The 14,542-nt window shown below is 45.0% G+C and overlaps 1 protein-coding gene across 2 annotated transcripts in view; it reads right to left on the reverse strand.

Annotated features, from left to right (window-relative positions):
* Positions 1-3,444: 3,444 nt before the first annotated feature.
* The window catches only part of LOC120032396 (dynamin-2-like), a 30,035-nt gene continuing 18,937 nt past the window's right edge, over positions 3,445-14,542 (reverse strand). For both annotated transcript variants that reach the window (XM_038978472.1, XM_038978474.1), the window contains 4 exons: positions 14,191-14,355; positions 7,403-7,629; positions 6,886-7,137; positions 3,445-5,236 (listed from right to left, as the gene is read on the reverse strand). In XM_038978472.1, coding sequence (XP_038834400.1) covers positions 5,170-5,236; positions 6,886-7,137; positions 7,403-7,629; positions 14,191-14,355 — 711 coding nt within the window. In that variant the 3' untranslated portion in view covers positions 3,445-5,169. The remainder of the gene's footprint in view (positions 5,237-6,885; positions 7,138-7,402; positions 7,630-14,190; positions 14,356-14,542) is intronic.

A 14,542-nucleotide genomic window follows, 5' to 3' on the forward strand; every position in this document is an offset into this window, starting at 1 on the left:
CTAGCTCCACAATGAAATAGGGTGCAGGCCAGGCAGCAGGCTGAAGAGAGGGGGATGAAGCAAATTTCTGTTTGAAAATGCTAGCCTTTGCTTTCCTAACTGACTGAGTATATTGGTTCCTGACTTCCCTGAAAGTTGCATATCGCGGGGGCTATTCGATGCTAATGCAGAACGCCACAGGATGTTTTTGTGCTGGTCAAGGGCAGTCAAGTTTGGGGTGAACCAAGGGCTATATCTGTTCTTAGTTCTACATTTTTTGAATGGGGCATGCTTATTTAAGATGGAGAGGAAAGCACCTTTGAAGAGCAACCAGGCATCCTCTACTGACAGAATGAGGTCAATATCCTTCCAGGATACCCGGGCCAGGTCGATTAGAAAGGCCTGCTTGCTGCAGTGTTTTAGGGAGCGTTTAACAGTGATGAGGGGTGGTCGTTTGACGCAGGCAATGAGGCAGTGATCGCTGAGATCCTGGTTGAAGACAGCAGGCATGTATTTAGATGGCAAGTTGGTCAGGGTGATATCTAAGAGGGTGCCCATGGTTACGGATTTAGGGTTGTACCTGGTAGGTTTCTTGATAATTTGTGTGAGTTTGAGGGCATCTAGCTTAGATTGTAGGATGGCTGGGGTGATAAGCATGTCCCAGTTTATATCACATAACAGTACGAACTCTGAAGACAGATGGGGGCAATCAATTCACATATGGTGTCCAGGGCACAGCTGGGGGCTAAAGGGGGTCTATAACAAGCGGCAACGGTGAGAGACTTGTTTCTGGAAAGGTGGATTTTTAAAAGTAGAAGCTCGAATTGTTTGGGGACAGACCACAGAACACAGACATTGCCCGATATAGAGTGCTGTCTTACAGACGGGATGTTAAACAGGTGTCCTGACTCTCTGTGGTCATTAAAGATCCCATGGGTTGGGGGCCCCCGGCCACGACCGCTTATGCCTGAAACAGGCTCTGTGAGTAAGCTATGTCAATAATGAATGTTTCACCTTTGGTCTGATTCTGCACAGTGATGTTAATGTTTCTTACTGTGTAGTTGTTGATCACTGGGGCCTTTATAATGCTTCATTCCTGAGCTGTGACTGTAGACTGGTGACTGGAGGGTGAGCTGTTCACACAGACAGAGAGTTAGAGGCAACACTGGTTACACCGCCCCCTTTGTCCTCTTCCTGGTACTACAACATGGAGAGAACTCAGACATTAAGCATTTCAGGGAAATCGTTCTCACCTTTGGTCACAGGACTTGAAACTGTTGACATTGACTCCTTCCTTCAGTGTCCTCGTCTCGTCTCGTCTCGTCGCTTTTCTTTTCTCTTCTCTTCTCTTCTCTTCTCCTCTCTTCCATTTGGAACACATGTTCTCCATCTCTTTGTCTCTATAGTCTCAATCTATGGAACATGAGTGAACGCATGAAAACACTTTTACATTTTTGATTCCACAGAACTCATGCCAAATGTGTCCTAAACTAATCTAACAATGTTATATATCATCTATGATATTTATATCTATATGTTATATATAATCTATGATATTTATATCTACATGTTATATATAATCTATGATATTTATATCTACATGTTATATATAATCTATGATATTTATATCTACATGTTATATATAATCTATGATATTTATATCTACATGTTATATCATATAACTATTGAGGGAAGATCTGTACCTTTCTGGTAGTAGAAGTTTACTCTTCTCAGTAGCACGGAGTCTCTGTGAAGTCAGCAACTACACCTTCATGTGACCTGTACTTTACTATAGTATCACAAGACTCACTCTATGGCCACAATCTCTCTCTCACCCTCCCTCTCTCTCACCCCCTCTCTCTCACCCCCTCTCTCTCACCTCCCTCTCTCTCCCACCCTCCCTCTCTCTCACCCTCCCTCTCTCACCCACCCCTATATTATATAGTATGTGTTGTGGACTTTAGATGTTGCTCTCCGGTTTTAACTGTGATGAAACACAACGTATGAATGTTCTGCTTTACTCTGTTGTATGTAGCCTCGGCTCCTATTGTCCTGATCATGTTTTTTGTTTTAATCACTGCACGCACGCACGCACGCACACGCACGCACGTGTGTGTGTTATATCACAATCCTCTACTCTTTTCCCCAAGTATGGACTTGCCTTGCACACTTCCAGTCATGGATTTAACAATGGTGGAAACTCCCTCCAGAGTTCCATCATTGAGTGGAGAATTGTGTGTGATTGTAAGGTTGTGATTGTAACTAAGAAAGGAGTAGTACTTTGATCATTCTTCACCATGTCGCCATGGCAGCCAGTTATTTTAATACCTGTGTTCTGTTTACACAGTAAAAGACAGAGCATTTGATTTGAGTAACGGTGTAGTTGTTATTTTATTGTAAAGGACTAGGACCCGGGGCCGTATCCACAAAACACCTCAAAGTAGGAGTGCTGATCCAGGATCTGTCCCTATAATCTGATTCATTATGACCTAACAGGCAAAACTGATTCTAGATCAGAACTCCTATTCTGAGATGCTTTGTGGCTACGGTCCAGGATTAATATGGTCCTGATTGGACTGCTGTTGCCCCTTACAGACAAACACACAGACTGCTGTATAGCCTATGAAAGCACAAGTGACAAAAAAACTTAACGCAAAGGTCTTCAAAAACATGCATCTGGCAGAAGTGAATTCATCGACGAACACATATATAATATTTTAACACCGAGACCGTTGCATACGGTGCTTTCAAGATAACTGGGAACTCTGGAACGAGGTCAGATCACGACGTCAGTGTTCTTCAGGTGGTAAAGTCACAGCTCTAGAAAGATGTTTCCCACCTGGAATTCAGAGTTCGATGACCGTTCTAAAATATTTTTCCCAGTCGGAGCTCGTTTTATTTTGAGTTCCTATTTTTTTTTTTTTTTTTACTTTTGTAGACTTTTTGAAAGATCTCCAACGGGCAAAAACGTAAAGCAATGGTATTCAGCCAAAACCTCAAAAGGCATCTGGCAGAAGTAAATTAATTGACAAACACAAATATAATTAGATATTTAAAAACAAAATAACCACGTTTTCACGAATTGGATGATATAATTGTCTAGCCCATAACAAAAGACTAGGGGACATGACCCTGAAGTTAGACGTAGGATGATGTCACTTTAACAGGGTATTACCAAGAAGGCATCATCATCATCATCAGTATTCATTGTTAGGTGTGTCTGTCAGCTGCTCCGTACTCGGGACACGATTCAGTCCAAGGAGCGTTATAGAGCAGTGGGTAGGTAATTTACAGAGATTGCATTCATTGAGTGATAGAGTGAGATGAAGGGAGAGAAAGAGAGATGAGGGGAGAGAAAGCGAGTGAGGAGAGAGAGATGAGGGGATAAATAGAGATAGAGAGAGAGGAGAAAGAAGAGAGGGGGATGAACAGGAACAAAAATACTTGGACAAAAAGACCAGCCACCTCAGTCCCTTTATCTCTTTATTATTCCGTATCACATCTTTATACACCTTCTTCACAATACTGTTCTATTCTACCATCCCTTGTTCACCCAGTGATTCATTCCTTTGTTAATGTATCATGTCATTCATCTGTTCATCCAATAGGAAAGCCACAGGTAAGAGGCACTTAGAAAAATAGAAAAAGTCGTTTTTAAAAAAACAATACAAAGAGTCTGAAACGGCATCCTATTCCCTTTGTGGTGCACTACCCCCTCTGTCTGGTTTCTGATTGGTCCATTCAGGAAGCAGGTCCATTTTGATTGGTCCATTCAGGAAGCAGGTCTATTTTGATTGGTCTATTCAGGAAGCAGAGGCCAGATTGACAGCAAGCTACCATTTACAATAGACTGGGCTAAAAGCCGGGATTTAATTAAAGAAGCGATAAGCAAACAACACTCAACAATGATCCTTTTAAAGGGAATTTCCTAGATGTTTGCAGAGATTGCATTTGCGGTAAACGCTGCGGATGTCATAAATGACCTTTTAAAAGTCAAGTGCAGTGAGCTTATCGACAAAGCATCTTTGATTGAATCCTGGCCCTTATCTAACAACTATCTACTACTAACATCGATAACTGACGAGACACTAGGTATCTATATTGACTACAGGGTTGGTGCCAATTCCATGTAAATTCCAGTCAATTCAGAGAGAAAACCAAATTCCAATTCCAAATGTTCCTCATTAAAGAGCATTGAAGAGGATTGGAACTTTCTGAACTTACTGAAACGGAATGGACACCAACCCTGACCGGTTACCACTGTTCTTTGAGTGAACTGTGAGGGCAGTTGTAGCTAACTAGTTTCCATTGAAATCAATTCATTTTATAGCATAATTAGCATTTCATCAAAATTAATTTCAAAAAAGCTGCGAGCTAGAAAAGACTTACTATAATATTCCTGCATAGATATTGAAGTGCATATTGAAGATTAGATCTAAAAATACAACTGTACATATGATCCAGTAAGGATAGAAACATTTAAAACAGTATAAAGAAATAAGTATTTTGTTATTAATTATGGAGTGTATTTGTTATAAAAAAAAATGGAATAAGTGCTTCCATGTGAAGAAGTATTCTAGGTATTCACAAAAACCTGTTTGATTTGAAATTCTGTCTGATCCCCTGGTTTAAACTCAGTTCATTTAAAGTAAGTTAGAGTTAAACAAAAAATGTAGGTTTCATTTTTTTCTCTCAATCCTCTCTCTCTCAAAAATGAAGGTATTAAACATTGTTACAAAGCTAAAAAAAAAACTATGTGATCAAAAGTACATAGTGTTGCTTAAATGAAAAAAAGTAAAATAGTAAATAATAGTAAATAATAATGTAAATAATACATGACATAACAATAACATGACAATATGCATATTAAGAGAGAATACATGACATAACAATAACATGACAATCTGTCTGTCTTCTGTTATTGAGAGAGAATACATGAAAGACAGTCTTGAATCATGTTAGGGAATAAAACATCAACGTTACGCAAAGTGTTTCTTTGTAGTCAAAGGACATTAGGAGTGGTAATTGTTCATTTTGTCTGTCTTTCTGCCTGTCTGCCTGTCTGCCTGTCTGCCTGTCTGTCTGTCTGTCTGTCTGTCTGTCTGTCTGTCTGTCTGTCTGTCTGTCTGTCTGCCTGTCTGCCTGTCTGCCTGTCTGTCTGTCTGTCTGTCTGTCTGTCTGTCTGTCTGTCTAGTCCAGCAGTGAAGGCTCTGAAGGGCGTATGATGGTGGGACGGCCTGGGGCCGCTGGGGGTCTTCTGTTATAGAGGAGGACAGAAGGAGGGAGGGAGGAATGGAGAGAGAGGGAGGGAAGGAGGGAAGGGATGGATAGGGTGAAGGAGGAAGAGATGGAGGGAAGGTGGAGGGAGAGGGAGGGAGGAGAGAAGAGAAAAACATATGTATCATTCCCACAAGCCACGATACACCAAACCCACCAAACCCCCCACCACCATCACTACCACAACCACTACCAACACTACCACCATCACTACCACCACAACCGCTACCAACACTACCACAACCGCTACCAACACAACCACAACCACAACCACCACCATCACCAAACCCCCACCACCAACACCATCACTACCACAACCACTACCAACACTACCACAACCACTACTACTACAACCACAACCACTACCACCACAACCACTACCATCACTACCACAACCCCCACCATCACTACCACAACCAATAAAAACACTACCACCATCACTACCACAACCATCACTACCACTACCATCACTACCACTACAACCACTACCATCACTACCATCACTACTACCACAACCACTACCACCACAACCACCAAACCCCCCACCACCATCACTACCACTACCAACACTACCACAACCACTACCATCACAACCACTACCATCACTACCACAACCACCACCATCACTACCACCACCACTACAACCACTACCATCACAACCACCACAACCAACAACCCCCCCCCCCCCCCCCACCACAACTACTACCACCACAACCACTACCATCACTACCACCACAACCACTACCATCACAACCACTACCATCACTACCACCACCATCACTACCATCACTACCACTACCATCACTACCACAACCACAACCACTACCATCACTACCACTACCATCAGTACCATCACTACTACCACTACTACTACCACCACTACCACCACCACAACCACTACGTCCACTACCCAACCATCACTACCACTACCATCACTACCACCACCGCAACCACTACCACCACTACCACTACCATCACTACCACCACCACAACCACTACTACTACCACCACTACCACCACCACCACCACAACCACTACTACTACCACCACTACCACCACAACCACTACTACTACCACCACTACCACTACTACTACCACAACCACTACCACCACAACCACCACTACTACTAACACCACAACCACTAACACCAAACCCCCCCACTACCACCACTACCACCACAACCACCACCACAACCACCAAACCCCCCACCACTAACACCACAACCACTAACACCAAACCCCCCCACTACCACCACTACCACCACTACCACCACAACCACCACCACCAAACCCCCCACCACATCCACTACCACCACAACCACAACCACCAAACCCCCCACCACATCCACTACCACCACAACCACAACCACCAAACCCCCCACCACATCCACATCCACTACCACCACAACCACTAACACCCCCACTACTACCACTACCAGCACCACTTGCACCACTACTAATACCACCACTACCACTACCACAACTACTACCACCACCCCTCTGAATGAATCATTACCAATAAAAGGGACCTATTGTGACCCAATAGACCATTCTAGCAGTTCCAGCCTCCATTCCTCCAGAGGTAAGTGGGGTGTGCACACTCGGCCTGCCCAGGAGCAGAGCTCTTACCTGGGTATGCCGGGGGGCAGTGCTGGGGGTACCCTGGCTGGGCGAGATGGGATCAGGGGGACATTGGCGACAGGGTCCGCTGCACTGTAGGTGTTGACTGGTGGGGGTCCAGGTCGAGAGGGGATAAGGGGCGCCCCGAAAGCTGGGTTTTGGGGACTGGAGGGAGGAGGGGCGGCGGTGGGGCCTCTTGCTGCCGGGGGGCGACTAGGAGGGGGGACAGCGGCCGGGGCTGGTCTGGCCTGAGGAGGGGGGCTGGGGGAGGGAGGAGGGAGAGAGATGGAGATGGAGAGAGATAGAGGGGGGAGAGAGACAGAGAGGGGAGAGAGGGGAGAGAGACAGAGAGGGGGAGAGAGAGACCGAGGGGGAGAGAGAGGAAGAAAAAGGGGAAATAAATATATTTATATTCACAGTTTCACATCCAAATGTACATTAACCTACACGTGAGAGCCTAGTGTGTGTTTGCACATGCGAACTGCGTGTGTACATGTGTGTGTACATGCGTATCTCTCTCTGTTACCTGGGTTCCTTGGTCCTCCAGGTGTCGTCTACAGGTGGAGGTACAGGAGCTGACACTGTGGTTGTACTGATGTCTCCTATGATCACCAGGGCTTCTTTCAGAGCATGGTACATCCTCAACATCTCATCTCTCCTCTGAGCCTGGTCAGCTGACTCCTCCATCAGACTGCCCTGGTCCCCACAGGAATACAGGTAGGCCAACAACTCAGAATGGATGAAGTCTTTAGCCTAGAGAAGGAGAGGGGGATGGCGGAAGGGAGAGAGGAGAGGAGAGAATTAGTACATCAAACTCCACAGTTCCCCACAGGAATACAGGTAGAAGTCTTTATCCTAGAGAAGGAGAGGGGGAGGAGAGGGGGAACGAGGGTTGTGAGAGGAGAGAAGGGAGGAGAGAAGAGGGGGAGAGAGAGTTGTGAGAGAGAGAAGGGAGGAGAGAAGGGGGGAGAGAGAGAGAGAGAGAGAAGGGAGGAGAGAAGAGGGGGAACGAGGGTTGTGAGAGAGAGAGTTGGGAGGAGAGAAGAGGGGGAGATAGGGTTGTGAGAGAGAAAGAAGGGAGGAGGGAAGAGGGGGAGAGAGAGAGAAGGGAGGAGAGAAGAGGGGGAACGAGGGTTGTGAGAGAGAGCGGGAGGAGAGAAGAGGGAGAGAGAGAGGGAGGAGAGAAGAGGGGAGAGAGGGTTGTGAGAGAGAGAGAGAAGGGAGGAGAGAAGAGGGGGAGAGAGAGAAGGGAGGAGAGAAGAGGGGGAGAGAGAAGGGAGGAGAGAAGAGGGGGAGAGAGAGAAGGGAGGAAAGAAGAGGGGGTGAGAGAAGGGAGGAGAGAGGAGGGGGAGAGAGAAGGGAGGAAAGAAGAGGGGGAGAGAGAAGGGAAGAGAGAAGAGGGGGAGAGAGGACATAAGAAATAAGAAGAGCAGAGGAGAAGATAAGACATGAGGTCTCAGACTTGTTGACAAAAGTGTGTGGTTCTGGTGTGTACGCGTGTGTTCACACTTCCACGTCGTCTCCATGCTGACGTGCTATTTGTTGCTACTTGGCTACCTGCCAAACTTGTTTCCTGCTTTTAATAACCGTTTAATCAAACTAGTTTACCAACGTCCACACTCAACTTTTTCATTCAACTTTTTCACCCCGGGCTCTTTATCTGTGCATGGATCTGCAGGACCGCCACCAGCCGAAAAAGCTGAGTAACATTATGCCTTGTCACTGCAGTCGCTGTACTCCTAATATACAGGAGAACGATAATATACAGGAGAACTATCGCCTTATGGTGAGGATAGCCGTGCTGTAAGACCAGCTTCAGATGTAATCGTCATTTCAGTGTAGGAAAGGATGAAACAGCGTCCGTGCCACCAGTAAGTACAGATAATAGTATAAATCCCTCGCACAGTCCCCGCAGCCAGACAATTTCTCATGGCTTCTGGAGGGAAATGCTGTAGGAATGCTCAACCGGTGTCGCTCATTCAGTCGACAAATACTTTCAACCGGTTTTCCCCATTAAGCAACGAGTCAGAGCCCGAGCATTCCCAAGTCTCTCCTCCACCAATCACGGGGTCTGAGCCACCGAAGCCTCCCGCCATTAGCTCTGACAAATTGAAAACGCTAGTCATTCCATTACCCGCAGTATTAGACTTAAAACGAATCATCCAGCGATCATACACTGTTTACCAGGGGGCAGGGCTACCGACGTTAAGGCTAATCTGAAGAGGGTGCTGGCTAAGGCTAAAACTGGCGAGTGTAGATGGTATAGGGATATTGTTATCTACGTCAGCACCAACGATGTTAGGATGAAACAGTCAGAGGTCACCAAGTGCAACATAGCTTTAACATGTAACTTATCTAGAAAGATGTGTTGGCATCGAGTAATTAATTCAGTTAGTTCTAAATACAGCTGCTAGAATCTTGACTAGAACCAAAAATATGACCATATTACTCCAGTGCCTCCTGTTAAGGCTAGGGCTGATTTCAAGGTATTACTGCTAACCTACAAAGCCTTACATGGACTTTTTCTGACCCATCTCTCTGATTAGGTCCTGCCATACATACAGTTGAAGTCGGAAGTTTGCACACACAAAGGTTGGAGTCATTAAAACCCGTTTTTCAACCACTCCACAGATTTCTTGTTAACAAATGATAGTTTTGGCAAGTCGGTTAGGACATCTACTTTGTGCATGACACAAGTCATTTTTCCAACAATTGTTTACAGACAGATTATTTCACTTATAATTCACTGTATCACAATTCCAGTTGGTCAGAAGTTTACATACACTAAGTTGACTGTGCCTTTAAACAGCTTGGAAAATTCCAGAAAATTATGTCATGGCTTTAGAAGCTTCTGATAGGCTAATTGACATAATTTGAGTCAATTGGAGGTGTACCTGTGGATGTATTTCAAGGCCTACCTTCAAACTCAGTGCCTCTTTGCTTGACATCATGGGAAAATCAAAAGAAATCAGCCAAGACCTCAGAAAAAAGACTTGTAGACTTCCACAAGTCTGGTTCATCCTTGGGAGCAATTTCCAAACGCCTGAAGGTACTACGTTCATCTGTACAAACAATAGTACGCAAGTATAAACACCATGGAACCATGCAGCCGTCATACCGCTCAGGAAGGAGATGCGTTCTGTCTCCTAGAGATGAACGTACTTTGGTGCGAAAAGCGCAAATCAATCCCTGAAAAACAGCAAAGGACCTTGTGAAGATGCTGGAGGAAACAGGCACAAAGGTATCTATATCCACAGTAAAATGACATAACCTGAAAGGCCGCTCAGCAAGGAAGAAGCCACTGCTCCAAAACCGCCATAAAAAAGCCAGACTACGGTTTGCACATGGGGACAAAGATCGTACTTTTTGGAGAAATGTCCTCTGGTCTGATGAAACAAAAATAGAACTGTTTGGCCATAATGACCATCGTTATGTTTGGAGGAAAAAGGGGGAGATTTGCAAGCCGAAGAACACCATCCCAACCGTGAAGCACGGGGGGTGGCAGCATCATGTTGTGGGGGTGCTTTGCTGCTGGAGGGACTGGTTCACTTCACAAAATAGATGGCATCATGAGGCAGTAAAATTATGTGGATATATTGAAGCAACATTTTAAGACATCAGTCAGGAAGTTAAAGCTTGGTCGCAAATGGATCTTCCAAATGGATAATGATCCCAACCATACTTCCAAAGTTGTGACAAAATGGCTTAAGGACAACAAAGTCAAGGTATTGGAGTGGCCATCACAAAGCCCTGACCTCAATCCTATAGAACATTTGTGGGCAGAACTGAAAAAGTGTGTGCGAGCAAGGAGGCCTACAAACCTGACTCAGTTACACCAGCTCTGTCAGGAGGAATGGGCCAAAATTCACCCGACTTATTGTGGGAAGCTTGTGGAAGGGTACCCGAAATGTTTGACACAAGTTAAACAATTTACAGGCAATGCTACCAAATACTAATTGAGTGTATGTAAACTTCTGACCCACTGGGAATGTGATGAAAGAAATAAAAGCTGAAATAAATCATTATCTCTACTATTATTCTGACATTTCACATTCTTAAAATAAAGTGGTGATCCTAACTGACCTAAAACAGAGAAGTTTTACCAGAGTTAAATGTCAGGAATTGTGAAAAACTGAGTTTAAATGTATTTGGCTAAGGTGTATGTAAACTTCCGACCTCAACTGCACCTACACATACGCTATGATCACTAGACGCAGGCCTCCTTACTGTCCTTACTGAGGCAGGACTTTCTCCTATAGAGATACATTTTTATGGAATAGTCTGCCGATCCACGTGAGAGACGCAGACTCAGTCTCAACCTTTAAATCTTTCTCTTCAGTAGGTCCTATGATTGAGTGTAGTCTGGCCCAGGGGTGCGAAGGTGAACGACAAGGCGTGACAAACCACCCTTGTTGTCTCTGCCTGGCCGGCTCCGTTCACTCTACTGAGATTCTCTACCTGGCTTGCTAGTACTCTCCGATGCCGTCCCTACAAGGGGTGAATCACGCTGTGCAAGGCTATACTCAACTTGAGTGGGTTGAGTCACTGACGTGCTCTTCCCGTCTGGTTTTGCGCCCCCTCGGGCTCGTGCGGTGGAGGAAATCTTTGTGGGCTATACACCACCTTGTCTCAGGGTAGTAAGTTGGTGGTCTGTTGATATCTCTTTGGTGGTGTCGGGTATGTGCCTTGGCAAAGTGGGTGGGGTTATATACTGCCTGGTTGGCCCTGTCCGGGGGTATAGTCGGACGGGGCCACAGTGTCCCTCGACGACCCCCCCAGAATGAGACTCCAGTATCTATGCTGCAATAGTCTATGTGCTGGGGGGCTAGGGTTAGTCTGGTATATCTGGTATAATTCTCCTGTTATATCTGGTATAATTCTCCTGTTATATCTGGTGTAATTCTCCTGTTATATCTGGTGTAATTCTCCTGTTATATCTGGTATAATTCTCCTGTTATATCTGGTGTAATTCTCCTGTTATATCTGGTGTAATTCTCCTGTTATATCTGGTGTAATTCTCCTGTTATATCTGGTGTAATTCTCCTGTTATATCTGGTGTAATTCTCCTGTTATATCTGGTGTTATTCTCCTGTTATATCTGGTATAATTCTCTTGTTATATCTGGTGTAATTCTCCTGTTATATCTGGTGTAATTCTCCTGTTATATCTGGTGTAATTCTCCTGTTATATCTGGTGTAATTCTCTTGTTATATCTGGTGTAATTCTCCTGTTATATCTGGTGTAATTCTCCTGTTATATCTGGTGGAATTCTCCTGTTATATCTGGTGGAATTCTCCTGTTATATCTGGTATAATTCTCCTGTTATATCTGGTGTAATTCTCTTGTCTTTTCTGGTGGAATTCTCCTGTTATATCTGGTGGAATTCTCCTGTTATATCTGGTATAATTCTCCTGTTATATCTGGTATAATTCTCCTGTTATATCTGGTGGAATTCTCCTGTTATATCTGGTGGAATTCTCCTGTTATATCTGGTATAATTCTCCTGTTATATCTGGTGGAATTCTCCTGTTATATCTGGTGTAAATCTCTTGTATTTTCTGGTGTCCTGTGTATTCTTATGTATGCTCCCTCTAATTCTCCCATTTCTCGCTCACTATCTCAGGGTCTGACTGGATCTGAAGGTACACTTTATTCTCTCTCTCTCCCGGAGGACCTGAGACCACATTTATGTTGTTCTGCCTGGGGTTATGTGTGTGTGTGTGTCAGAGTCTCAGGCTAAAATGAAGCAACCTTGCTGTCTCCGTCTAGCCAGCTCCTTAGTCTCTCTACTAGGATTCTCTGCCAAGGGGGTGAGTCACTGGCTTGCTAGTACTCTCCCATGCCGTCCCTAGAAGGGGTGAATCACATCGTGCAAGGCTATACTCAACTTGAGTGGGTTGAGTCACTGACGTGATCTTCCTGTCTGGTGTTGCGCTCCCACTGGCTCGTGTGGTGGAGGAGATCTTTGTGGGCTATACACCACCTTGTCTCAGGGTAGTAAGTTGGTGGTCTGTTGATATCTCTTTGGTGGTGTCGAGGCTGTGCCGTGGCAAAGTGGGTGGGGTTATATCCTGCCTGGTTGGCCCTGTCCGGGGGTATAGTCGGACAGGGCCACAGTGTCCCCCGACCACCCCCCCCAGTATCAGCCTCCAGTATCTATGCTGCAATAGTCTATGTGCCGGGGGGCTAGGGTCAGTCTGTTATATCTGGTGGAATTCTCCTGTTATATCTGGTATAATTCTCCTGTTATATCTGGTATAATTCTCCTGTTACATCTGGTATAATTCTCCTGTTACATCTGGTATAATTCTCCTGTTACATCTGGTATAATTCTCCTGTTACATCTGGTATAATTCTCCTGTTATATCTGGTGTAATTCTCCTGTTATATCTGGTATAATTCTCCTGTTACATCTGGTATAATTCTCCTGTTACATCTGGTATAATTCTCCTGTTACATCTGGTATAATTCTCCTGTTATATCTGGTATAATTCTCCTGTTATATCTGGTATAATTCTCCTGTTATATCTGGTATAATTCTCCTGTTATATCTGGTATAATTCTCCTGTTATATCTGGTATAATTCTCCTGTTATATCTGGTATAATTATCCTGTTATATCTGGTATAATTATCCTGTTATATCTGGTATAATTCTCCTGTTATATCTGGTATAATTCTCCTGTTATATCTGGTATAATTCTCCTGTTACATCTGGTATAATTCTCCTGTTACATCTGGTATAATTCTCCTGTCTTTTCTGGTGTCGTGTGTAATCTTAAGTATGCTCCCTGTAATTCACCCATTTCTCTTTCACCATCTCAGGGTCTGAAGGTACACTTTATTCTCTCCCTCTCTCTCTCTGCCCCTCTCTCTCTCCCCCTAGCCACGTGCTTCTACATCTGCATTGCTTGCTGTTTGGGGTTTTAGGATGGGTTTCTGTATAGCACTTTGTGACATCTGCTGATGTAAAAAAGGGCTTTATAAATACTTTTCATAGATTGGTGTGTGTTTAGGTGCTCTGTTGTGTGTGTGTGCGTGTATAACTTTATAACCGTCCCCTCGCCCCGACCCGGGCGCGAACCAGGGACCTTCTGCACACATCAACAACAGTCACCCACGAAGCATCGTTACCCATCGCTCCACAAAGGCCGCCGCCCTCACAGAGCAAGTGGAACCACTACTTCAAGGTCTCAGAGCAAGTGACGTAACCGATTGAGAGGCTATTAGCGCGCACCACCGCTAACTAGCTAGCCATTTCACATCCGTTACAAGTGTATGTGTATGTGTATGTGTATGTGTGTGTGTCCACTCACGCTGTTGATCATGAGGTGCATGATGGTCTTGGGCATTAGATCCCTGATGGACTTGTTGACGATGCCGATGTAGGAATCCACAAGATTCCTTATGGTCTCAACCTGCCTCTCCAGCTGGGGATCCATAGAGAAGGATTCTGCTGGTCCTGTGTCCTCACTGTCAACCTGGGAGATAGGGGAGGGGGGGAAAGAGAGGGGGGGGGGGGAGAGAGAGGGGAGGGGTTAAAGAGAGGGGAGGGGGTAAAGAGAGGGGAGGGGGGGAAAGAGAGGGAAGGATGGAGGGAGGGATGGATGGGATGAGGGATGGAGGGAGGGAGAGAGAGCGAAGGAGGGAGAGAGAGCGAGGGGGGGA

The sequence above is a fragment of the Salvelinus namaycush genome, chromosome 39 (genome assembly GCF_016432855.1).
Source record: "Salvelinus namaycush isolate Seneca chromosome 39, SaNama_1.0, whole genome shotgun sequence".
Classification (NCBI taxonomy): Eukaryota; Metazoa; Chordata; class Actinopteri; order Salmoniformes; family Salmonidae; genus Salvelinus; species Salvelinus namaycush.